General features: G+C 36.8%; 1 protein-coding gene across 1 annotated transcript in view; it reads left to right on the top strand.

Moving 5' to 3' along the window:
• LOC107746973 (dynein heavy chain 5, axonemal-like) overlaps window positions 1-27,763 on the top strand; it is a 146,700-nt gene that overhangs the window by 21,149 nt on the left and 97,788 nt on the right. Inside the window, 35 exon segments of the mRNA XM_016561340.1 lie at window positions 630-737; window positions 823-945; window positions 1,801-2,016; window positions 3,894-4,001; window positions 4,088-4,173; window positions 4,895-5,216; window positions 5,522-5,728; window positions 6,510-6,681; window positions 7,050-7,195; window positions 9,242-9,404; window positions 9,798-10,043; window positions 11,306-11,499; window positions 12,651-12,732; window positions 13,260-13,399; window positions 13,564-13,765; window positions 14,142-14,377; window positions 14,624-14,842; window positions 15,118-15,180; window positions 15,343-15,581; window positions 16,807-17,047; window positions 17,162-17,361; window positions 17,980-18,133; window positions 19,416-19,579; window positions 19,807-19,963; window positions 20,172-20,384; window positions 20,471-20,695; window positions 20,927-21,099; window positions 22,931-23,109; window positions 23,428-23,615; window positions 24,143-24,337; window positions 25,120-25,254; window positions 25,430-25,537; window positions 25,629-25,782; window positions 25,886-26,032; window positions 26,794-27,035. Of these exon segments, the coding sequence (XP_016416826.1) occupies window positions 630-737; window positions 823-945; window positions 1,801-2,016; window positions 3,894-4,001; window positions 4,088-4,173; window positions 4,895-5,216; window positions 5,522-5,728; window positions 6,510-6,681; window positions 7,050-7,195; window positions 9,242-9,404; window positions 9,798-10,043; window positions 11,306-11,499; window positions 12,651-12,732; window positions 13,260-13,399; window positions 13,564-13,765; window positions 14,142-14,377; window positions 14,624-14,842; window positions 15,118-15,180; window positions 15,343-15,581; window positions 16,807-17,047; window positions 17,162-17,361; window positions 17,980-18,133; window positions 19,416-19,579; window positions 19,807-19,963; window positions 20,172-20,384; window positions 20,471-20,695; window positions 20,927-21,099; window positions 22,931-23,109; window positions 23,428-23,615; window positions 24,143-24,337; window positions 25,120-25,254; window positions 25,430-25,537; window positions 25,629-25,782; window positions 25,886-26,032; window positions 26,794-27,035 (6,147 nt within the window).

The raw sequence follows: 27,763 nt of genomic DNA, 5'->3' as shown, positions 1-27,763 counted from the left end.
AAAAACTGCATTTTGTATTTACTTGCATTATCTTTGTGTAATATTAAAATTAGCTTGATGATCTGAATCTTTTAAGTGTGACAAATATGCAAAAAAAAACAAAAAACAGGAAGGGGGAAAAAACCTTTTCACGGCACTGTATATATATATATATATATATATATATTCTGATCAATCACACTAATCAGTACACTGATCAACCACAACAATAAATCCACGGACAGGTGAAGGGATTAACATGGATTATATCATTACAGTGGTGGGGGTGGGGTAATCTAGGCAGCAAGTGAACAGTCAATTCCTGAATTTTATGTCAGGTAAACTGGGCAAGCAAAAATATCTGAGTGATTTTGACAAGGGCTAAATAGTAATGGATAGACGACTGGCTCAGAGCATCTCCAAAATGGCAAGTCGTGTAGGTAGTTCTCAGTATTCAGTGGTTAGTAGCTACCAAAATTGGTGCAAGGAAGGACTGCTACATTATCACAGAAAAAATGGGCTATTCAAGGACGTATATAATGCCCTACTTAGCCTATAGCAGTGTGTTATAGCTAGTTTATAAAGAGTATTTTACACAGAGTTTATTACACCCTGTGATATTACTGTGTTCTTTGTGCATCTTTATGTAGGTGTCCATGGTAGAAGCTATTCCTGGGCTCATAAACGCAATACGTATGATCCATAGCATCTCTCGTCACTGCAACACCTCAGAGAGGATCACTTCCCTTTTTGTCAAGGTAAAAGTGAGGTGACACCCAAGATAACTAAATTTAATTTCACAAACTTAATACTTTAAACTGGAAATATTATCTTTCTCCTTAGGTTACAAATCAAATGATCACCGCCTGTAAGGCCTATATCACAAATAACGGCTCCTCAACCATATGGGATCAGCCGCAGGAAGGGGTATCTGAGAAGCTTAAAGCTGCCATTCGCTTGAATCAGGTACAATGTGACATTTAGCTGGAGGATGTGCTTATATATACTGATCAAGGTCTAGATACCACAGCATTTTTTAAAAGGCAAAATGTGTCACATTTCCCTTGGCCTTTAATGCGAGAAGTAAAAAGATGTACTGTAAGTGACAAATAGGGAAAAAAAGCTCTATGAGCATGTCTGCTGAACACTGTCTTTGAACACAACGCTTAACCTTCATCCACAGCTTCATTCTTCTACATCTGTCTATCCCATTTTGCCAAGACACAGATTTTGCTAAGCTTTAAGGCTCTGATGTTCATCCCTTGTAGGCAAAGATAAACACAAGAAGAACACATAACCAGACGACATACATATTATATGTGCTAGCATGAAGATTAGTGTGACTTTATTTAGTTCAACTTCAATGTCATGACCTTGTAAAGCCAATAAAGTCTGTAACTTTATCTGCAAGATTGCCAGAAATGGACATGACAGATGTTATACCTCAAAATGGATAATTTAAACAATTCCACAGCTCAATTTATAAACTTTTTTCTACTAATTTAATTATTTAAAATACAAGCTTCACATTAAAGTTGTTCAATCAATTTATGTATTTATTTGCTTGTTTGATTGACTGTTTGTAAGTATGTGTGTGTATTTATTTATTTATATACTTTTTTAGTTCATCTCCTAAACACTGCATTTGAACACAATACTTAAAATGCATACCTTTTAGGGGAAAATAAATACAAGAAAACAACAAATAAGTTATAAATAATAAGTGGTGGAACAGTAGATGAATATTACATTTAAAATATTTTGATATATTGAACCAGATGAATAACTTGTAAACACAAATCTTTCTGTTCAATATTTTAGGAATACCAGAAGTATTTCCAAAAAACCAAGCAGAAACTGGAGGAGAATCCCTCGGAGTGCCAGTTTGACTTTAGCGAGATGTACATCTTTGGCAAGTTTGACACATTTCAGCGATGGCTGAACAAAATTCTAAACATGTTTAGCACCATTACCACCTACAATGCCCTGCAGGACTCCAAAATTGAGGGACTGGAAACCATGGCAACCAGATTTCAGGTATCATGGCCATGACGTAGTGGTCTATTTTTAGATTTGCACAGAAGACAAAAGAACATACCCAGAAGATAATAGTGTAATTCCTGAAGTAAGTATAGGTTGCCTTCTTTAGCGGCACATACATGTTTAATTTGGATGAGGCATTTGTTAGTGAACTAAAACAACTGTGTAATCCGAGATTTAATGAAAGGTTGTCAAACACCTCAGTCTGTGCAGCCATTGTAAGATATTCACAAGAACCATATTATACACCTGGGGTATAATTAGAATTTATTAAGATCATTGTAATGTACTGTTCATAATGGTAATGTGTAAGTCTCATAGGGTGAATACTGGTAAAGTAGGCCGGTTTCAGATAATCTACAAATGGTTACATATTATTCCATAATATTTTAGGGATAGTCCATCCAAAAATTAACATTCTGTCATCATTTACTCACCCTCATGTCGTTCCAAAGCTGTATGCTTTTCCTCCGTCTGCTGAGCACAAAAGAAGATATTTTATGAAGAATGTTGATGACCAAACACCATTAACTTCCAGTGTATTTTTTTCAATGGGAAGTCAATGGCAACTGAAACTGTTCATTCTTCAAAATATCTTTTTTTTCACAGAAGAAAGTTATTACCAATTTATAACAGTACAAAGGCAAGTAAATGATGACAGCATTTTCATGTTTGGATGGACTGTCCCTTTATTCCTGATGCCCAGTATCGGAGGAATATACACATAATGATAAATATTAATATTGTCCCACTTTACCTGTATACAACTGCTTTTGCATAAAAAAGATGGATGGCTTTTAATGGAGGTTTGATTCAGTATATAACATTTTTTTCTGGTTGGAATAAGCATTGTTAACATGGACTAAGTGGTATTTGTTCTTTCTGCTGCCTACCATGGACAGACTGCAGATATGCTGGGGAAGTGGGAGGTAACTGTAAAGGAATAACCTGTTTTTAACATAAAGCATGTCTCATCATAAAGCATTAAACAGCATGGGAACTAAAGCCATATATTTAACTTACAAGTAAAAATTGCCCTTTTACGCTGATCTGACATCAATATTGTGGTTTATTTTAAAATCACAAAGGCCCTGATTTAAGTTGGCAGGCCTGTCCTGGATTTGCATTAAAGGGCAAATGTTACCTGTAGCTAAAACCTAGTATTGTCGTACTGTGAGTCCATTAACATTCATTGCATCTCTTTATTCCAGTCACAAGTTTATTTATTCACTCTCATTTTTGTGTCCATGGAAACAAAGTTCAGACCCAGAGCACTCCATGCTCCAGGAGTACTGAATAATTGAACAAAAGCTGATAAAGTCTATCACTAACTCCTGTTCGTTGCGAAAGTTGACAGTCTGTAGGAGTCAATTAATATTTTACTGCTCCTCTGGGCATTTAAGGTGTGCTGGTACACACTGCTGAGTGCTGGGGTAGCAAACGACTGAATATTTGTCTTTCCAACTGGGAATGCTTTTGGTACAAGATCTGTTCATGGTTGTTCTATCAAAAGGCATTACAGGAATACCTATCATAATTTACCTTCTCTCGTGTTATTCCAAGCCTGTGATACTTTAATACTTTAGAGGAACACATGGCTTCAGAAGACTTATAGCACAATAAGCTGTATGGACTACTTTTATGGACTTTTTATTGTCCATAAAGGAGCTTGGCAGCCACTGGTTACTGTGTTTGTTATTTTGAAAAAGCAGTGTGAACATTCTTAAACATTTCTTTTTGTGATCCCTATGCCAATTAACAAACAATATTGAACAACATGAGGTTGACAATTTAGGTGAACTATTGCACATTTCGGCATGTAATAAATATTTATGTGTGTGTATTAGTGATTATATTGTCCTTTGTATATCTAGACCATTGTGTTGACCAGGAAGAAAAAACAGTACAGTTCCCTGGACCAAAGAAGGACAGACTGTAATCAGGACTATGATGAATTTTGTAAACAAACCAGTGAACTTCATGTAAGTATGTTTTCAGTTTTGTTTTATTATTTATTATTTTTATTTATTGCTATAAAATTGCTTATACTTTAAATATTTCTTTCTAGAACCAACTGAAAACTTTCATGGACAACACCTGTGACAGAATTCAAAATACTGAGCGGGCTTTATATGTGCTCAAGAAATTTGAAAGGTAATAATATTTTGTTTTTTTTCTCACTTTGGGTCAGCTCTCATTATTAACTAACTATTAACTATAACTTTTGCTTCAATAAACTCCTAATTTATCCTTATTAATAGTTAGTAAGGTAGTTGTTTAGTTTAAGTATTGGGTAGGATTAAAAATGTAGTAGAATATGTGCTTTATAAATATAGCAAACAGCCAATATCCTAGTAATATGCATGCTAATAAGCAGTGAGAATTGGTCCCTACACTAAAGTGTTATTTTTTTATTTTTTTATAAACTAATATTGGTTGTTTATTAGTACTTATTAAGCAAATATTAATGCCTTATTCTGCATGACCATATTCTAGATTCCTTTAAACTACCCTATTTCTAAACTTAACTACTACAACAACTGCCTCACTTACTATCAATAAGCAGCAGATTGGGAGTTTATTGAAGGAAAACTCTAAGTTAATAGTGAATATGTGTTCCTTAATCCAAACTGTTACAAAGAATTATAATGTTTCTGTTACTGTATTTGTACTGTTTATTTGATCAAAAAATAAGTAATACTGTAAAATGTTATTGCAATTTTGAATAACAGATTTAATTTATTTCAACTATATTTTTATGACTTAATTTATTTATTTTCCTTAAATGTTTAAAAGAACAACATTTATTTGGATTTTTAAAAATTATTGATTTAAACTATTTTAAATAAATAAATAAACATTTTCATATCACCAGGCTTGGCATCCCAGACTTGGGCATCAATGAGAAGTACCAGAAAATTCTGCAAAACTTTGGAAGGGACATTGAGATGATCTCTCAAATTTATACCAAGCAAAAGACAGATCCCCCCATTGCTCCAGATCTCCCTCCAATCTCAGGGAAGATCCTCTGGGCTCGGCAGCTTTACAGCTGCATCCAGGAGCCCATGGATCTCTTCCAGCAGATGCCTGGGCTATTCAGCACCCCAGATGCCAAACCCATCATTCGAAATTACAACCGGGTGGCCAAGGTGCTGCTGGAGTTTGAGGTGCTTTATCATCAGATCTGGATGGCAGAGGTCAGTTGTCTTGTAGAGTCAAAATAAGGAACTGTTGACTACTTGCTTTAGTTTGACTCTTTGCTCATGTGCCACTTTCACTTGGTGATGTGTTTTAAATAATTCATTTTCTTACCCTGTAACTGTTCATTTATTTACTTTAATCTTTTTTAAGATTGTAGACATTTTTTAAATAAATATTTTATAGATTTTTATAGAAAGCAATTCTGGTCATCTTTACAGATATACAATAACTAAATGAATCAAATGCAATTTTATTTTTCTTTTAACAAAACAACCAGTCATATTCATCTGTTTGTCTGTAGGTTGAAGCAGTTAAAGTGGGCCTGCAAGCATCTTTGCTCGTCAAGAGTCCAGAAACTGGGGAGCTGTATGTGAACTTTGAACCCCAGATCCTGACGCAGATTCGAGAAACAGACTGCATTCAAGGAATGGGACTGGATATTTCACCCTTTGCAGCCATCTTGCAGCAGAAAAAGGATGTTTTAAAAAAGAACTACAATAAACTACAGGTATATCTACTTGTAGCCTTTTTTTATTTGTGGCTTTTTTATTGGTCTTATGAAGTATTCTAATTTGTTGAGATGGGTGGAGCTGGGGGAGGTAGAGGGTTTCTGAACCAAACTATTTAAAAGTTAAGTAGCAAGCTCATTGGCAGTAGAATCAGCACAGGCCAATCAACTTGTGCCATGCTGGTGGATGTCATTGTTTGCAGATTGCATTAAGAACCTATAAACCTGCGCCATGTAGAGTTTCATGACTGAACTAGATGTCACCCCGCTTTTTTTTCCAAACCTGTAAGACTTGTGTTCATTTTCAGAACACAAATGAAGATATTTTTAATTTTTCTCATCATTTTTGTCCATCTTTTGAAATTTTCAAAAGTTAAAGACATCACAAAAGTCATTCATATGAATAAAGCGGTTTAATCCAAGTATTCCAAAGAGACACAATCTTTATATTACAACTAATTTTGGCTTTTATTCTCAAAGAAACATTGATCAACACACATACAGTGTGCCAGTGTTATTTTAGTTTCCTTTCATTAATATTTTGAATTATTTTTATTTTTAGATTTTGTCTTTGGTTTCAGTTGAATCTTTACATGATAATATTTATATTAATGTTCTGTGTTATTTTAAAAAGTTATTTTATTTTTCATACTGATTTTTGTTTTTTTCAAACCATTCAAGTAACCCCATCAGGTCAATGTACATACTGTGACATGTAGCTTCACTAATAAGGTCATTTACTTTGCTTGTGTGCTGTTGCGTCATTTGTTCCTTGCTTCAGTTGATGGTGAGAGAGAACTCCAGGGTTAGGTCTAAGATCCAGCCAGCCTTTGAACAACTGCTCATGCCACATGTGGCTAAAGTAGATGAGGCCATTCTGCCCGGTCTGACCTCCCTCAGTTGGACCTCTCTTAACATAGAGAAATACCTTAATCGAATCACTACTGCACTTGGTGAGAGACTCCACTTTACAGCTGATTTCCATAATCACATTAGGAACATACACTACAGTAAATGGCCACAAGTTCAGTATGTAGACACCCAATTATATACTTGATGAACATTTAATATCAAGGCCACTGCCATTAATAGGAAACTTGTCCTCACAATGTCATTAAAACAGCTTCCGCTCCTCTTGGAAGGCTTTCCACGTTATCCGGGAACATGCCTGCTAGGATTTGCTGTTATTTAGAAACAAGCATTAGTGTGGACAAAGGGGTGTCCACATACTTCCAGCCTTTTTGTGTACACGAGACATTTGTAAATGTGCCCTGTATGATTAGATATTTGAAATGAAAGGGTTCTTTCTCCTGGCTCACAGAGGACCTTGAACTTCTGCTGCAAAGAGTGAATGACCTGGTGGAGTTTAGAATTGATGCTGTTCTCCAGGAAATGAGCACAACTATGCTGTGTGTGGTGCCTGAAGATGAGCCATGCACCTGTGAGGAGTTTGTACAGACCACCAAGGTACACACATAGATATACATAAAATATTTAATATTCTATATTCATAGCAACATGCTGTTATTTCTCAAAGGACATTGAGGCAGAACCAGTTCCACTTGCTAAAATATATAAATTCAGATCAGTGAAATTATAGGGCTCTTACAACCCGATCTCATCAGAAAACTATTTGACGAGGTGGTGATTTTGTATGAATTTGTGATTTGTTTGGAAACATACGATTTTTATAAAGAAGCATAAACGTCTACCCCTAAAACTGTCTGGAGCGTCAGCAGATTGTACAAAAATGTAAGAATGAGATATTTCTACAAATTAGTGAACTAGATACCAGTTCACCAAACTGGTGTCAGTTTGACTCTCAGTTTAAATTTCAATGTGACAGCAAAAACTGTTCTTATTCACTTTCAGTCTTCTTTTACATTTACATTACATTTAGCCATTTTGCAGACGCTTTTATCCAAAGTGACTTACAATTGGGGAATACTGTACATAAAGCGATTCTTCTTAAAAAGGCAAACAGACACAGGAAGTGCTTGTAATACCAAGTTGTAGGCATTGCTCAAATAAGTACAAGCTAGAAAGGGAAGGAATAAATAAAGAGAAAAACAAAGTTGAAAAGAGATGAGTTTTCAGCTGTCGCTTGAAAATTGTCAGGGATTCAGCATTCCGGATAGGGGTGGGAAGATCATTCCACCAACCAGGAATGGTGAACGAGAATGTTCTGGAAAGTGATTTTGAGCCTCTCTGTGATGGTACCACGAGGCGTTGCTCACAAGCGGATCTTAGACTTCTGGAGGGGATGTAGATTCGTAGTACTGAGCGGAAGTAGGTGGGTGCTGAGCCTGTCGCTGTTCTATAAGCAAGCATCAATGTCTTGAACTTGATATGATGGTGAAATCATGCTGTAGAGTTGGAGTGGCAGGGAAGACAAGAAGCTCAGTCTTTGCCAGGTTGAGGTGTAGGTGATGTTCTTTCATCCATGCCGAGATGTCCGCCTGGCAGCCTGAGATCTGTGCAGCTACCGTTGGATCATCTGGCTGAAATGAGAGACAGAGCTGTGTGTCATCAGCATAGCAATGGTAGGAGAAGCCATGTGCCTGTATGATGGGACCCAGTGATGTAGTGTATATGGAGAAGAGGAGGGGTCCAAGAGCTGATCCTTGAGGAATCCCAGTGACCAGTTGATGTGCTTTGGATACCTCCCCTCCCCAGGCCACCCTGAAAGACCTACCAGTGAGATAGGATTCAAACCAGTGAAGTGGAATCCCTGTGATGCCCAGTGATGAGAGGGTGGACAGGAGGAACTGATGATTCACTGTGTCAAAAGCAGCAGATAGATCCAGCAAAGCAAGAGCTGATGATTTGGAATCAGCTTTTGCAATCCGCAGGGCTTCAGTGACTGACAGTAGCACAGTCTCAGTTGAATGGCCACTCCTGAAACCTGACTGGTTAGCGTCCAGTTTGTTGTTCTGTGAAAGAAACAATGATAGCTGGTTAAAAACAACTCGTTCGAGGGTTTTCGTTATGAATGGAAGGAGAGAGAGAGGTCTGTAGCTATCTGTAAATGAAGTGTTTAATGTAGGTTTTGTGAGCAGTGGGGTTACCCAAGCCTGCTTGAATGCAGTGGGGGAAAGTGCCTGTTGATGATGTGTGTGAGTGCTGCTAAGTGGAAGTAGGAAGATTTGGCAGTATGGACTTCAGCAGAGAAAGATGAAAGCAAAAACTGATACACTCCGAGAGTTAGTAGACATGTAGTTGCAAATTAATGAGAATTAGTTAAGTGGTTGCAAAGTTACATATAGTTAGTAGAAACTATGTCTAAAGTGGACTATCAAAATAAAGTGTAACCAAAACTGATTTTTTCATTACATTTTATTATAGAAATGGTACCAAAATAAAATTTTTGGGCGTCTTGTTACTGCTGTCATTTGCTATTAGGCCGACATCTTTTTAAAAACCTAATTTCTTGTTGTGACTACACCAGAAAAGTTTTCGGAATGAAGAAATAATCAGTCTGATCATGCTCACTCAATTTATTTTCCATTTTAGGAGCTTTGCATCAAAGGAGCCCAAATGCTACATACTAAAAGCTCATTGGTGGAGGAGGCAGCCAATGAACTGATTAATATGTTACTGGAATTTGAGCAGAAGGAGGAACAAGAGAGAAACCGGGATGAGAGCATGACAGAGAGCAAAGTGGAACAGATGGGCAGTGATGGTAAGAACTGCTGTTCACCATCCATGCAATTGGCACCAGAAATTAACTTTTTTTAATTTAAATTATTTTTGAATGAAATGCAATTTGCTTTGGATGAAAGCATCTGCCAAATGCATAAATCCAAATGAAAAGAAAAAAAAATCAAAATGAATCATCCTTGAGCATCAGTGAATGCATCTTTTTGTATGACTCCTTAGTGGTCCTCAGTGTGAAAGGATGGATCTCAAAATCTTACTATCACTGTGGAAAAGTTTTTAAATATGCAGAAAATGCTGAAAAACCAAAGAATGTGAAGGACTAGGCCTTATTAATTCTTTGTAGCTTCTCATATTCCAAGTGCTTAATGTAATATTTGTTGATCATTTCTGTTTTATTTATCCAAAGGAGAGGAGGAATGTAAATCTGAGGGCCGTCTCTTGTCACGTAGCACCATGGTCCCTAGTGTCGCCCCCTCTTCTCCAATGATGAGAAAGAAGAAGAAGAAGGATCTGATGAAGGTGATGGAGGAGGAGACAAAGGAGCTACTGTCTCATTTTAACCATCGGAATGTGGATGCATTACTGCGCCTCACCCGTAACACGCTGGAGACTCTACGCAAACGCATCCATGCAACATCACTGATGCATTTCCTGGGTTTGTGAAGTCACTTCCTTCAGTGGTTTCACTGATAATACTTTAGTACATTTATTACTGGTTTATTTAAAAAATGTATTAAGTCAAAGTTTTTCTTAAGTTGTGTTCACCTTAGCAAAATTTCAGTGGAGTTTTGTGTGCAAATAGGCCTATTGACTATTGTCAATTAAAGCAGCACTGCTCACACAGAAGTTTCTTTCAAACAAGGCAGCCTTCTGTTGTTTAGCGTGACAAATTCACACGACTGATTTGAAAATGTGCCAAATCACAGTGGGGGAATTTTTTTGCCCTCACACCAAACTCTTGAGCTTGTGGATTCTTATTGGAATGATTGATTTTGCCAAGTAACAGTAAACCTTTATATATTTTTTCCAAGCATGAAGCTTCATATAATGAAGCTACAACAACTATAACTCATTGTTATTAAAGGGATAGTTCACCCCAAAATGAAAATTCTGTCATTAATTACTCACCCTCATGTCATTCCAAACCCGTAAGACCTTCATTAATCTTCGGAACACAAATTAAGATTATTTTGATGAAATCAGAGAGCTCTCTGACCCTCCTATAGACAGCAACGCAACTGCAATGTTCCCATTTCCAGAAACGTAGCAAGGACATCGGTAAAACAGTCCATGTGACATCAGTGGCTCAACTTAAATTTTGCAAAGCTACGAGAATACTTTTTGTGTGCAAAGAAAACAAAAATAACAATTTATTCAACAATATTTGTGGAGAATACCATGATGCATGTGCGCGCTTTCCCCAGAACGTAATCAATGTAATCAGTGTTGTTTACATTCAGCATGCGCGCGTTTTCTCCTGAACGTAAACAGCGCTGATTACGCTGATTACGTTGATTACGTTCTGGGGAAAGCGTGCACTTGCGTCATGGTACTCTCCAAAATGGTGGAAGACGGTAACTCGGGGAGAAGAATTGTTGAATAAATTATGTTATTTTTGTTTTCTTTGCACACAAAAATTATTCTCATAGCTTCGCAAAATTTAAGTTGAGCCACTGATGTCACATTGACGGTTTTACCGATATCCTTGCTATGTTTCTGTGACTGGGAACATTGCAGTTGCGTTGCTGTCTATGCAGGGTCTGAGAGCTCTCAGATTTAATCAAAAATATCTTAATTTGTGTTCTGAAGATTAATGGAAGTCTTACGAGTTTGGAACGACATGAAGGTGAGTAATTAATGTCAGAATTTTCAATTTTGGGTGAACCAACCCTTTAAATTTCACTTCCCATTCAGCAGAAGCAGACTCCTCAAGTCGGCAGAAGGGAAGTGGGCAGCAGCCAATCTTTAGGGTAGGAGTGTGTTTAGCCATCCCCAACATCATCATGGTTCCAGGGCTAGATGAGGTTCAGCAAGCCTTGAACAGAACTGTGGACTGTGTGGTCAGCGTCAGTAAAGGAGTTGGACAGTGGAGCAAGGAAAGAATTTCCAAGGTTTGTATTCATTCATTAAGACCATCTGACTCAATTAACTTTTAAGAGATAATACGCATTTAAAAGTAGACATAGTGTCTATTTACACTGAGTGCAAATGACCAACCTTGATGGCAAAGGCAATTTTTCACTAACTATGCACACCATTAGTACAAATAGCATATTACTTCTATTAACAATTTTTGTGGATAGCATCTATCACTGCTTACACTTAAACAAGATGCTGTTTGTTCATATTTACTGTATACTTGGTTTGAACACTATATACTATATGTATCTACTATATACTATAACACTATATATTGAACACTAAATAGCCACTCAGGCTAAATAGCCGTTCAGGAGAATGAAACAACATTAAACATAGAATAAATGAAAGAATGCAGTTCCCGAATTTTTTTTTTCAAGAATATATAAAAACTATACAATGTATACAGAAGCTGTAATACTGAGCAAAGGGTCTGAGTACTTAGGACCATGTGATATTTCAGTTTTTGTTTTTTAATAAATCTGCAAAAATGTCAACAATTCTGTGTTTTTCTGTCAATATGGGGTGCTGTGTGTACATTAATGAGGAAAAAAAATTAACTTAAATGATTTTAGCAAATGGCTGCAATATAACAAAGAGTGAAAAATTTAAGGGGGTCTGAATACTTTCCGTACCCACTGTATGTGTCCGAAGTAGGACATTTCATGAGGAAAATCTTCACTGCCATTCAAAATTGTTTAAGAATACCATGTTATGCATGTTATACCTAACAAATTCATGAATGTTGCTCTTCATAGTCTTTCATCAAAATGCAGTGCCCTGAAACACGTCCCTTTTCAGCTAATGTTACCAATGCCTTTTATTTTTTTAACCCATCCTCTTGATGAAAAGTCCCACCCTCCATTCATTTTTGTGAAAAATCCTGCTTCGCTTCAAAATGTCACATTATACAAGTAAAATGGGTTTCAAATGCCATTTTATGCTGAGTTTAAGTAGCCTATAGTGTACCGTACCTAGTATTTTATTCTCATACTCTGTAATTATTTTGTTTTCTTGAACTGACATGAACTCAAAAGTTGCTATAGGCCTACAAAATTTATGTAGTTCTTGTTTGATTGTAATGTATGCAAAATGTCAGACTTGTGTATTTTTGCTGTCACAGAGGAAAATGAGTGAGCGACGCATGGCTGCTCTGAAACAGAACAGCCAAGAGAGTGAATCAGAAGATGGCGAATCGACCTATCGCAGCTTAACCGGTACGACTCTTACTTACCCTCTGTAATTACACAGCTCAGCAGAGCAAATCAAGAACTAACTGGTCTTTGGTCAGTTTAAAATTTATCTTTATAATAGTTGAAAACTGAAGCTCTGGATGGATAAGTTCATCTCCAATCATTTGATAAATAAAACTGGGGAATAAAGATAATGAATGCAGACAGTGGATGTGATTTTGTGAAGTGGTGACATGTCCCTAGTGTCATGGTAACAATCGTATCCACATCATTTATTCTCTCTCTATCGCTTGCTCTCAGAATAGGGAAATTGACAGAGTACAGCAGTCACAACAACATATCTCTTCTTACTGTAATGAAACAGCTCTGCCTGTAAACCCTTCATCCTCTGAAACAGATTGGAGATAAAGGGTCCTTCATATAACTGATTTGAGGCAAAAAGATAATATTACTGAATCCCTCTCCCACAGCTCCTCTCTGCTCTTGTTTATTAACTTTGATTTCTCATCTTTGAATTGAATGTTTTGTTCTTCCAGAAGGCAGTACCTCAGATATATCGGCATCTGCAAATCAGGCCATTCCTGTCCAAATTAAGAACTATCACAAAAGCATCTCTGAGAACAAAGAGATTGTCAAGCTGGTCTCTGTGCTTAGTACGTCCATCAATTCCACGAAGAAGGTCTGTTTCAGTTTGTTGTTTTTTACTTACTTAAGAGTTTAACTTGGTTTGAGTCTGGATATTCAAGTCAGAAATATGATTGTCCCACGGGACCAAGTCTGTATAGCTTTAACTGAATATGTTTTTTTTTATTTGGTTGTGATTCTTTCATGTACTGTACGCAGGAAATAATGAACGCTCTGGATCCCTTCAGCCTTTATCACCACATCTGGAAGAAAGATCGAGAGGAAACCATCCAGAAATTCATCCAAGGGAACCCTCTTCTTTCTGAATTTGAGTCGCAGATTCTGTACTACAGGGATCTGGAGCTAGAAATTAATACAGAGCCTGAGTTTATCTCAGTAGGAGCTCTGGCATTATATACAGGTAGACAGACTCTGAAACTAAGAAAGCTAATAGTGATAGAGAGGTTAGAGATAAGAGGCTTGTTTATTTAAATGGCACAAATAATGGTTGCAGCAATAGTGTGAACATGTTTAATATTGCTGTTCTTGTTTCTAGGTTGTAATATATGCATATTACATTTATTTAAATTGATTTTATTTAGGTTAATTAATTATTTATTATTTCAAATATTTATTACTGTACGTATACGTAAGTAGCAGTGTACTTATTACAGATTTCTGGAGGAAAGAGTTGGTTATTTCATTTGATTATTATTATTATTATTATTATTATTATTATTATCTTTGTTATCTTAAAGACCTCTTTATTCTTTGTGTGTTGCTGAAATTACCTACAGCGGATCTGAAATTGTCTCTTACTGCTGAGACAAAGAGTTGGATGGTGGATTTTGGTCACCACTGCAACAGGAAGTATCGCATGGAGATGGAACAGATCTTCACTTTTATAGATGAGGCGAGCAAGAAACTCAACAGGACGATTAAGGACTTGGATGATATTCGTATCGCCATGGCAACGCTTAAATTGATCAGAGAACACCAGATCTCCATCGACTTTCAAGTTGGTCCAGTTGAGGTACATACAAATATAAAGACAAATAAAGCATGTAGGGTCTATATTTTATTTTAAAAATTTTGAATATTTACACAGCTGTGTATTTACACTATAACTGACACCTGTCAAACTCCTATTAGGATAAAAAATAATTATAAAAGGATTCCATACGATTTGCACAGAAGACTTGGAATAGAGACAGAATATAACTTATATATTGTCCTTTGGTATAAATTCAATGTCTTTTTCCCTGGTTTTGGCCTGCAGGAATCATACAGCATGCTACATAAATATGGATTGTTGATTGCCAAAGAGGAAGCAGACAAAGTGGACACACTTCGGTACACTTGGGAGAAACTGCTTTCCCGTAGCACAGAGGTGCAGAATGAACTGGTGACCCTTCAACCAAACTTCAGGAGAGAACTCATCAAAAATGTTGAGATCTTTGTAGAGGACTGCCAACACTTCTACCACGACTATGACAAGGTGAGTCCTGAGGGGCAGGTAAACTCTATCCATGCTCTTCTTTCACTTTGAGGTGTTCCCTCAGGCAATTACAGTTACAAGCCCAAACACAGTTGTTTTCCTGCATTTATATTCCTGTGGGTGTTCTTGAACATAAAATGCCAGAAATCAAACCACACAAAAATCAAAGTGATTCTTTGAAGCTTCCACTGCACAGAGAAAACAAAGTGGTTGTTTATCATAAATAAACAATATGTGCATATGTTTTTCTGGTTTTGCGCACTACAAATTCTCAGGATGGTCCCATGGTGGTTGGATTGGCTCCCCAGGATGCCAGTGACAGGCTTATTATGTTTCAGGTACAGTATCCTGTAATTTACCATGCCTGTTACCATAAACATAAACATAACTTGATTTTTTTTTTTACATAATGTTGTGCAATATGTTTTGTTGATGTACATATAAATGATTATTAAGTTATTGTTATAAGTTATTTACTAAAATGGTCTGGTGTTCCACAGAATCGCTTTGACAACCTATTACGCAAGTACATCACATACACAGGTGGGGAGGAGCTCTTTGGCCTACGCGTTACCCAGCATCCTCAGTTGCTTGAGATCAGGAAACAGTTGACACTTCTCCAAAAGCTCTATGGACTTTACAACAGTGTCATCGACACAGTCAACGGCTACTATGATATCTCATGGGCCGACATCAATATTGACAAAATCAACAATCAACTACTTGAGTTTCAGTCGAGGTGAGAAGGTTACAGAAGTCAAACTACATTTCTGAATATCCACTTTCTGGCAGTCATATAATAAGTTACACTGAAAAGCATGAAAGCACCAGGGGATTTCAATTGTGCTACTCTGTTCCGGATAATCACAGAAGCTTCTCAGAGAATAGAATCATTCTCCATGCCTGTCAAGGACTGAAATTAAAGTCAGCTGTGTTGGAGCAAGTACCAGTGTAAGGCCCCGATCAGACAGAACGCATTTTTTGTAGTGAGAGGCGCCTTTTTAAAATTGTTTTGTATTGGCAGTGAGCAGTTTGCGCGCTGTTTATGGGAGCCTCGCGTTTTTGCAGGAGCGCTCTAAGCGGCTGAAGTTGAAAAAAAAGCAACTCTGAGCAGAAAAGTACGGAGCCCCACACATGGCATGCAGGAAAAAAATAGTAGGCTAAATCGTGTGCACCATTTACTATTTCGTTCCCTCGATTTATAAATTGTGAGCACGATTTACTGTGCACGATTTACTATTTTGTTCCCTCAATTTATAAATTGTGCGCACGATTTACTAATTAGTTCCCTCGTTTTGCTAAATCGTGCACACGATTTATAAATCGAGAGAACGAATTAGTAAATTGCGCGCACGATTTAGCAAATCGAGGGAACGAAATAGTAATTGTGTGCACGTTTTAGTACATCAAGGGAGCAAATTAGTAAATCGTGTGCACGATTTATTTATTTTTTCTTGCATGTCATGTGCGGGGCTCCGTAGAAAAGTGCCCGACATCATTCACATTGTCCAATCGAATGAAACCAAAGAGCGCTCGCGCTACGCTGATTCAGTGATTGGCTAGCAACATAAAAACCCGCAGCGCACTGCTCTTTTTTCTAAAATCAACCAAAAAAGGCAGTGCGGTGCGCCTCGCGTTTTCAGACCTGAAAAACACATTCTGTCTGATCGGTGCCTAACACAATAATCTTTGCAGAATAATAGGATGATATTCAATTTAAAGTATACTTGAGTTCAATACAATAGGAATAAACATTTTTATGGTTTACAACAAAGTAATTTGCTGTCAGCAAGATTGACTTTATATGCAGTCACTCAACATTAATTTTCAGTAATATTGGACAAAATTGTACAAATCTAATGACGCAGGCACAACAATGAACTTGAACAATGAACTCACAACCAGTGCAATAGTCAGCATATGCATTACCCTACTGAGGTAATTTTTTTGTTTTTGTTTTGCAGGTGCCGTAAGCTGCCACGGGCCCTTAAAGAGTGGCAGGCATTTCTGGACCTCAAAAAAACTATTGACGACTTTAGCGAGTGCTGCCCCCTGTTGGATCTAATGACTAACAAAGCCATGATGACACGGCACTGGAAGAGGATTACTGAGGTTACAGGTCACACATTTGAGGTCGAAACTGATAACTTCAAGCTCCGCAACATCATGGAAGCCCCACTACTAAAGTACAAAGAAGAAATTGAGGTCAGAATTTAGTTTTATAGATACTTATAGATAGATTAGATCATAGTTTTGGCTCTTTATTTCGCAAAATGAAATAAAGAATTCTGTTATAACTGTAACAACGCATTGGTGCAGGACATCTGTATTAGTGCTGTGAAGGAGCGTGACATCGAGCAGAAACTCAAGCAAGTAATTGCGGAATGGGACAACAAGACTTTTACCTTTGCTCACTTTAAAACCAGAGGTGAGCTCCTTCTGAGAGGCGACAGTACATCGGAGATCATTACTAACATGGAGGATAGCCTGATGGTGCTTGGTTCACTTATGAGCAACAGGTGAGCCGTTAGACCAACATTTAATTTCTCTGGAAAATTTTACTATCCATGCAGCAGTAGTTTATTTCTAGTAACATTTTATGGCTATGAAAATATCCACAGCAGTTTTATAATAGTCTATTAGGTAGCACTTTATTTTGATAGTACACTTTAGATATTCTACTAACTATAAGTAACTTTGCCACTACATGTCAAATACAAGTCATTAGAGTGTTAGTAGACTGTGTAATATCTACTAACACTTTATTTTGATGCTCCCCCAACAGACATTCTGCTGACTGTAAGTAACTTTGCAAGTACATGTCAACTTATCCTACTAACATTAACTATAACCCTAACCTCTACAGTCTACTAATAATTCTCTAATGAGTTAGTTGACATGTGGTTGCAAAGTTAGTTAATAGAATGTCTAAAGTGGACTATTGTAGTAAAGTGTAACATTATTCATTGTGAATTTTGCAAATTGACTGTGTTGTGGCATTGCATTTAAATGTACATGTTGTGACTTATGTCTTGTGTTCAGTACACTTAATAAAGCATAGGTCTATCAAATGGAATGAATCAATACCAGCTACGTCGCATATCCTCTGATGTCCCTGACCTTGTGTCTCTCTATAGATACAACACACCATTCAAAGCTCAGATCCAGAAGTGGGTTCAGAACCTCTCCAACACAACAGATATCATTGAGAACTGGATGACTGTGCAGAACCTCTGGATTTACCTTGAGGCTGTTTTTGTTGGTGGAGACATAGCCAAACAGCTGCCGAAGGTAATATCAGTAATTTGGTGTCACTCCCAAACATTGACACCTAGTTTTTAGTCATTATATTGAAAGTGAAGAAACAATGGGGTGAAGAAGGCGGAGTGAAGAAACAAGACTAGGTCATGATTAATTTCAAATCCACATATATCCACAGCATCATAGCTCAATGTGAAAATTAAATGTTATAGGACATCATAAGATGAATTTTACAATATGACATGTTTCTCCCCAAAATAGAAAAAAAAACTTATTATAATTACATACTTAAAGGGGTCATCGGATGCCCATTTTCCACAAGTTGATATGATTCTTCAGGGTCTTAATGAAAAGTCTATAACATGGTTTGGTTAAAATTTCTCAATGGTAGTTAAAATCAGCTCTTTTCACAGCAACCCGTTCTGTTGCATGTTTCTTTAAATGCTAATGAGCTCTGTTTACTTCAGCCGCATTTAGCCGTGAAACTTGCTAACTAGCACATTATTAGGAAAGGCGATTTGCAACGATTCATAAAAAAAACGCTTATACTCACTTCTTCTGTAGGTGAGGCTGGATCACAAATGAATCGCACGAACATAGACGCATTTAGGCAGATCTTGGGGCATATTCCCTTCAAAAAACGAAAGTAATTCACTGCGTCTTAGATGTCGGGAGTAAATGACGACTGTTATATTCATTACTACACCCAACAACAGAACACCTCAATCGCTTAGGAGACATTTTTGTCTATGTCCCTGCTCCAGCATCGAAACAATGGTGGTCGGACTGTTACAGCTCACTCAGGGCGGGTCTAAGGTAAAACACCAGTGTCAATCAACTATCGTGGGAGCGGCCTTGGTCTGTGTGACGTCACACAGACAAGAAGCTGAGAATGGCTTGATTTGAAAAAGGGGAAATTATTTTTAGGGATTAAATAAAAACCACTGGCTGGATTTTTATCATTATAGGGTGGATGTGTACACACACTGCCAAAACACATTTATGTTCAAACAACGTGTAAAAGTGAATTTTGCATCCGATGACCCCTTTAAAATGGTTTACAAGCGCACTTTATGATTGAAATAAGATATCCTTACACTAAAATAATTATATTATATATTACAGTAATGAGATTTTTATAAACTTTCATTTTCAGCATTTTGTTTTGTTTTGTTTGGTTTAGTTTTGGTGTTTTTCTTTTTTTTTTTTTTTGTGAAATGCCACAGATGTTGTTTTTTTTTGGCAGTTTTGAAAAATTTAATATTTCATGTGAGATCTTATTAACAAAGTCAAATGAATATTTCTGTTTTAGGAGGCAAAGCGGTTCTCCAACATTGATAAATCCTGGGTGAAAATAATGACTCGAGCTCATGAGATGCCTAATGTAGTCCAGTCGTGTGTTGGAGATGAGACTATGGGTCAGCTGCTGCCTCACTTGCTGGAACAGCTAGAGATGTGTCAAAAATCCCTCATAGGGTATGTCACACAACTGTTTATCAGTCAAGTCCTTATATAAGGATTCAGCAGTTTCTATAGCAAGATGCACCTGGGACTTGGGAACTAGGTTGAGGGAAAATAAAAATCTGTGGTAAACGAACATGTGACTTTTGAAATCTCATATTTTTGAGTTGCATTTTTTGGCAGGTGGAGTAGAACTCTTTGTAGTGCAGCTGATTTAAGCAATCTCTTTTTCTGCTTTACAGGTATCTGGAGAAGAAGCGATTGCTCTTTCCACGTTTCTTCTTTGTGTCAGATCCCGCCCTGCTGGAGATTTTGGGCCAAGCATCTGACTCACACACTATCCAGGCTCACCTACTCAACATCTTTGACAACATCAAATGTGTCCGCTTCCATGAAAAGGTGATCACTACTTTAAATAAGCAAATATAACCCTTTGATTTTCTACAGTATTTGGTGACCTTACGTTTCAATAATATAGACATGCTGGAACAGTTGCTTCATGTCATGGTCATGTTTTCGGACCATTATTTTATAAAATATTTGCTTTATCAGTAAAATATCTGCTTTTTGATATTAAACCAACTTTTCACAACAAATTGCTTTTAAGATGTATGATAAGATTCTGGCGATATCATCACGAGAAGATGAGACAGTTGAGCTGGACAGGCCCGTCATGGCAGAGGGCAATGTGGAGATCTGGCTTAATGCGCTACTGAAAGAATCCCAGAGGTCTTTGCACCTTGTCATCCGTCAGGCTGCACTTGCCATTCAAGAATCTGGCTTTGAGTTGATCGAATTTTTGGACTCCTTTCCTGCACAGGTATGCAAGATACTGACACACATTGTACTGCAAATTAAGCAACATGCTACAGTATATTATTCAGATTGCTGCTTTCTGTGGTTTAGGTTGGTTTACTGGGAATCCAGATGATCTGGACGAAGGATTCTGAGGATGCTTTGAGCAATGCCAGATATGACCGTAAGATCATGGCTAAAACCAACCATTTTTTTCTTGAGCTCCTCAACAATTTGATTGACATGACAACAAAGGACCTTGGAGCTGTTGAACGAACAAAGTATGAAACACTAATCACCATTCATGTACACCAGAGGGACATCTTTGATGATTTGGTGAGTGCCTTAATCCAGATTCTGTTAATCCAGTTTATATGCTACATGCTACAAATGTTCAGGTAAAACCTAGTTGATAAACAAACCTCAAATTTTTTTTAAAGCTTTACAATAGCCAAAGTTTTAGTTTTTGCAGTTTTAAGCATTCATAGACATGTCTTTGAGACAAATCCAAAAGATAACCACCCAGCAAAAATGAATCTCAGTGCAATGTCTGTTCTTGTCACACAGTGTCGTTTGCACATCAAAAGTTCCACAGACTTTGAATGGCTGAAGCAATGTCGCTTTTACTTTAATGAAGACTCGGATAAGATGATGATCAATATCACTGATGTGGGTTTCGTGTACCAGAATGAGTTTCTAGGCTGTACTGACAGGCTGGTCATCACTCCTCTCACTGACAGGTGCTGCTGGCAATTACAAGCTTATTTACCTCTATTTTCCACTGTGGGGCCATTTATGTATAATTACAAGGCAGATGTGATTTCGGTAACACTTTATTTTACAATGTCCTTGTTACACGTTATGTGTATTTACTATTATAATAACAATAAATTATGCATAATTACATGCAAGTAACCCTAAGCCAAACCATAATCCTAACCCTAACCATATAGTAAGTACATGTAGTTAATTAATTTTGCTCAGTACTTAAATGTATAATTACACTGTAACAAGGACACCTTAAAATAAAGGGTTCCACTTTATATTAAGTGGCCCTAATACCTGTGTACTTACATAGTAACTAGATGTGTACGTAGTATGTAATCACAGTGTAAGGACACATTGGTACATAGTATCTACAGCTGTAATATTTCTGTAACTACACACGTAACAACCCTCAGAATGGTTTGTGTATAAGTACAAATGTGTAACAGGACATTGGTAACAACACTTTTTTCACTTCACTAAGTACTTGTGTAACAGGAATTATATCACTACATTTTGTAACAACATACTTTCATTACCAAAAAGTGGTGTTACCAATGTCCTGTTACACATTTGTACTTACACATACCATTCTGAGGGTTGTTACATGTGTGTAGTTACAGAAATATTACAGCTGTAGATACTATGTACCAATGTGTACTTACACTGTGGTTACATACTACATACACATCTAGTTACTATGCAAGTACACTGGTATTATGGCCACTTAATATAAAGTGAGACCAAATAAGGTAACACTTTAGAATAGGGGTCCAGAATAATGCATTAGTTAAGCATTAATTAATGGTTAACTTGTTCACAATTAAGCATTAGTTGAGCACAAACACACTAGTAATTAATGATTAATTTACCATTTAGGGAGCTCAGATTATGCATTAGTTAAGCATAAATAAAGTAGTAGTTAATGATTAACTTGTTCACAATAATGCATTAGATAAGCATGACCACACACTTAATTAATGATTAACTGAACAAATAATAAGGGTATATTAGCCATTGTTTACAATTTATTAAACATTTTATAGACACAAATTTATGCTATCAATAAACAAAAATAAGCTAGTAATTAACAATTAACTGAATGTACAGTAAACACATTTGAGCCATTATTTACAACTTAATAAGCCATATATTATTTTTGTGTAGTGATGTAAATATATTTCTATAATTCACCATTTATTAAGTTGACTGAACAATAAGCTAGTAATTATATTTAATTACTGCTTAAATAAGCCAATAATTATGGCTTAACTGCCATTAATACAGTACTAATAAAGGCAATTTGACCCCCTATTCTAAAGTGAAAGTTATATCCACATTAATTACGGCACTTATTGAGTGATATTCAAGTTTATTGACCATAATAAGCCAATAATTATGGCTAAACTGCCATTAATACAGTACTAATAAAGGCAATTTGACCCCCTATTCTAAAGTGAAAGTTATATCCACATTAATTATGGCACTTATTGAGTGATATTCAAGTTTATTGACCATAATAGGCCAATAATTATGGCTTAACTGCCATTAATACAGTACTAATAAAGGCAATTTGACCCCCTATTCTAAAGTGTAATAGTAATAAGTGAAAGTTATATCCACATTAATTACGGCACTTATTGAGTGATATTCAAGTTTATTGACCATAATAAGCCAGTAATTAACTAATGCATTATTCTGGACCCCTATTCTAAAGTGTTACCAAATGTTTTTACAGTGCAAATGTTACATTTGATTAAGATTAAAATATATTGATCTCTACACCATTTTCAATACATTTCCCAGATGCTACATCACTTTAGCTCAAGCTCTGGGAATGAGCATGGGTGGAGCCCCAGCTGGGCCGGCTGGAACAGGAAAGACAGAAACCACTAAGGACATGGGCCGCTGCCTGGGCAAATATGTGGTGGTATTCAACTGCTCCGATCAGATGGACTTCAGAGGCTTGGGCAGAATTTTTAAAGGTGCCACACGTGTGCTCAATGCACATTATAAAAATGAATGTAACTTTATTCTTGCAAGTTAAAAAAAATAATAATATCCATGTAATATAATCATGAATGGCAATATATGCTTGTAAGCACATGTATTGTCATTCATTGTAATTTGTAAGCAATCATCTCTAATTCATTACCCATACGCAAGTAATATTCGGGTGATATGGTGTGTGAAATTAAACATGAGTAACCCATTTCTTAGATTTTTTTGTCATTTTATTAGGATGTTCATGTTCTTATTGCATACTTGAAGATAATTTTTTTCTTTCTTTTTTGTGTCTTTAGGTCTTGCTCAGTCTGGCTCCTGGGGTTGTTTTGATGAGTTTAACTGTATCGACCTGCCAGTGCTTTCAGTAGCAGCTCAGCAAATCGCCATTGTACTCACCTGTAAGAAAGAACGGAGGAAGAACTTCATCTTTACGGATGGAGATAACGTGGAGATGAACCCAGAATTTGGCATCTTCCTCACCATGGTGGGCTGGTGTCTTTATGTCTTCTTTCAAATATCACACATCTCACAAATATTTACTTTAACACTAGGAAGCAGGAACTAATAAATGGTATACATAAAAGTATTGCAGTGGTTTGCACATTTTTTCACTGTAAGTGTAAACACATAATACACACAACTGTGACTGCACATCGTCATTATTAATTGGTGTTTTTTTATCATATTGCCACTCTTTAAATAAATAAATACAATTTTAAAATTTCTAAAACAGTACAATCAGATGCAGAGAAACTATTTACTTTTGGTCAATTCCTATTTTCTATTTCATATTATATAGAACACATGAAACATTACAGTTACTTACAGATATCTCCTTTAGATACAGTTATTTATAGATATATCATTACTGCTTGTGAAAATCTGTGGGAAAAGACTAAATGAAATGGTGGTTTCAGTGGAAAAAGTGTACACATATTAACACTTACCTTAATGCAAACAATGTACAGTATGTTGTTTTTTTCACATTTAGTTTTTTTTTCCTCCCTACAGAATCCTGGATATGCAGGGAGGCAGGAACTTCCCGAGAATCTGAAAATTAACTTCCGCTCAGTGGCGATGATGGTTCCTGACAGACAGATAATTATCAGAGTGAAACTGGCAAGCTGTGGCTTTATTGACAATATTGAACTAGCCAGGAAATTCTTCACTCTATACAAACTGTGCGAGGAGCAGCTCTCTAAACAGGTGACTATCATTAGTAGCAATGTACTTTATAACTAATAATCAGATATTCACTGAGCTCTGCCCCACTCATTGTGAACTAGATATGAGCAATATCATTCGAGTACGAGAGCGATACCGGCTCTATATCAGCATGGCTGTGATTAGGAGGCAATCATTAACTAACGTACTCTACGATTAGCTCAGTGAATAATAAAAAAAAAACATAGACCCAGCTAGAACAAACAGAGTGATACAAAATTGTGAAAGGGCATTCCTGTAGCGATACCAGTACAATATCTCACGGTTCTCAACCAATCAGATTTGAGAACCAGAACGAACTGTTGTATAATAACAAATAATGCTAGAATATACAGTAAACTATTGTTGCTCAGGAACTTGAGACAATGACTGTATCCAGGTACCCAGAGGATAAACATGGTATTTTTTTCCTTGCTTCCAAATCTTTAACTAAATCTTGACAAGTGTATGCTGTGGATTAAATGTGTCGGCCTTCATTCTTGAATAAACTTGTACATAATTATACATAACTTATTTGACATTTTGAATAAGGTTGTGGTAGAGGTGAAGTTTACTAAAGTAAAAAGTGCCATTGTGAGTATGTTGTAGGCATGTTAATAATAGATCTGTTCACTTACATTTTCAGCAATTTTAGGTCATTTTAGGCAATTTTGGTCATTTTAGACCAGAGAACTATAGTGTTTTTTTTTTTTTTTTTTTTATATTGATTGATTGATTTGTTTATTTATTGCTGAGCTTGAGTTGGGTTTCCTTTTTTCTCTTAGGTCCACTATGACTTTGGTCTCCGCAATATCCTGTCCGTCCTGCACACACTTGGAGCAGCAAAACGGGCCAATCCTAATGACACAGAGTCCACTATTGTCATGAGAGTTCTGCGAGACATGAACCTGTCCAAACTGGTAAGAGTGCCAGCATACATACAGACATAGTTTTCACATTTGAGGAACCAATGGAACGAACAGTCATACCTTCGCTTGATTATAGATTCTCTCTCATATCAATTTGCAGTTCAGTATCAGAATTCCTTTCTAAAATCGTCTGTCATAACAATGAAATGTGTCTCTGTCATTTAAGATTGATGAGGATGAGCCATTGTTCCTGAGTTTGATGGAGGATCTTTTCCCTGGAATTAAGTTGGATAAAGCTGGATACCCTGATTTGGAGTCAGCCATAGACAAACAGGTTATTTGGTTGATAATTAAAAATTACACTTACTCCAAAATTTTAATGAAGTAGGAATCAAAATGTTGTCTTTATTTTTTTGTCCTACTAGGTGACTGAGGCTGGTCTGATCAATCACCCACCATGGAGGTTAAAGGTCATTCAGCTATATGAGACTCAAAGAGTCCGTAATGGGATGATGGCACTAGGACCCAGCGGAGCAGGAAAAACAGCCTGCATTCATACTCTAATGAAGGCCATGACCGGTGAGAATTAGACATTAGGCACAGAAACCAGGCCATTACCATTATTATTTAATTATTGATGTTTACTTAATTTGTGATTTTGATTGTAAAACAATATGTCTAGATTGCGGCCAGCCTCACAGAGAGATGCGTATGAACCCTAAAGCTATAACTGCACCTCAAATGTTTGGTCGACTTGATGTGGCAACCAATGACTGGACTGATGGAATCTTTTCCACTCTTTGGAGGAAAACACTCAGAGCAAAGAAAGGTAGATCACTTATTTAGAAAAGGGAATAGAATATGCATGAAGCTTTGTTCAGCTTGATGTGTGCTCCCGGCGCCTATTTATACTATAGTCGCACCGGTAGTGACGTCATGGCTGTCGCCGGCCAACGAGTTGGTGTTTTTTCAATGTATGCTTCAGACACGGGTCACGATGAGGCGTTCCCCATAGCAACCCCTAGAGGACGCAGTTCGAAGTTCCCATGAAAGGGAACTGTATTTCCTGCAATTATTCATATATATAGCAAAGCATCTTCAAAGTATAAAGCACTGAACATTAAAACTATTAAGCAGACTTGACATGTCTGGTCTGAAATGTGCAAAAACACTGCTATTTTTAAGGGAGTAAATGTTTTAATATATGTGAGCAGAGCCCCTCAGGGCTTTTTTGTCTGGTCAGTTGTGCAAGAAATCTGATGGTTTCCAAAGTGGTAGAAAAACCTCTCAAACAGGCAAGAGTGTACTATTCCCTCCCATTACATAAAAGGCAGTGCGATCTATAACACATGAAAGAGAATGCTTCATTTAAATGGGAAAAACATGCTGAAGCCTATCGACTAGGGTTTTTAAATCAATGAGCAAGTGCAGACATCAAACAAGCCTTTAGACACTAATGGGCAAATTAATCAGCCATAAGATGTCAAATGTCAATCATTGATCATAATGATTGATGGAAGCCGCAGCATTATGCTTTTGTGTTTCTGTATCTGTTACATTTCTCATTTGTACTTCTTTTTTTTTTTATAGGGGAACACATATGGATTGTCCTTGATGGGCCAGTTGATGCTATATGGATTGAAAACCTAAACTCAGTCCTGGATGATAACCGCACACTGACATTGGCCAATGGTGACCGCATTCCCATGGCCCCCAATTGCAAGATTGTGTTTGAGCCACACAACATCGATAATGCCTCCCCAGCCACAGTGTCCCGTAATGGGATGGTGTTTATGAGCTCTTCTGTCCTTAACTGGAGCCCTATTTTGGAGGTGGGTGATGAGGAACAAGTACTGAATCATATTAGTATATATGACATATAGTATATAATATATTACATGTGATACATAATTTGATACAATGTACTTATTGTGTACATACATGTTTTTACAGTGTACTTATATTTGAAAATACTGTCCTGTAATTACATTTGCAATTAATTTATGTAGGTACATCTATAATTACATTGTTAACTTTACCTCTAGCCCTTAAACGTAACCATACCAAACCTGCCCCTAACCTTACCCATATCCTACCTATAGGATAGCAGCAAAAGTGTTTTGCGATTTAACATGAACACAATAGATATATTGTACCTAACAATTCAATATTTTATTATTAAGTACATAGTGTTTAAAGGGGTCATCAGATGCCCATTTTCCACAAGTTGATATGATTCTTTAGGGTCTTAATGAAAAGTCTATAACATACTTTGGTTAAAATTTCTCAATGGTAGTGTAAAAAACACATTTTTTACCCTGTCAAAATCAGCTCTGTTTTCAGCAAGCCATTTTAGTCCATGTTGCTTTAAATGTTAATGAGCTCTGCTCACCCCGCCCCTCTCTTCCGTGGGGTGACGAGCAGAATCAGCAGACTGTGTAAACTTCAGTCGCGAAACTGGCTAACTAATGCTGGGTACACACTAAAAGATTTTTAAAATCTCATAAGATCTTCAAAATGTGAGAGACCACAAACATGAGGACAAAAAATCCTAGATTTA

This window comes from Sinocyclocheilus rhinocerous, unplaced genomic scaffold, assembly GCF_001515625.1.
Source record: "Sinocyclocheilus rhinocerous isolate Xijiao unplaced genomic scaffold, SAMN03320098_v1.1 scaffold529, whole genome shotgun sequence".
Lineage (NCBI taxonomy): Eukaryota > Metazoa > Chordata > Actinopteri > Cypriniformes > Cyprinidae > Sinocyclocheilus > Sinocyclocheilus rhinocerous.
Note: the sequence above shows the minus strand (reverse complement) of the source record. Positions and strands in the feature narration are given on the sequence as shown.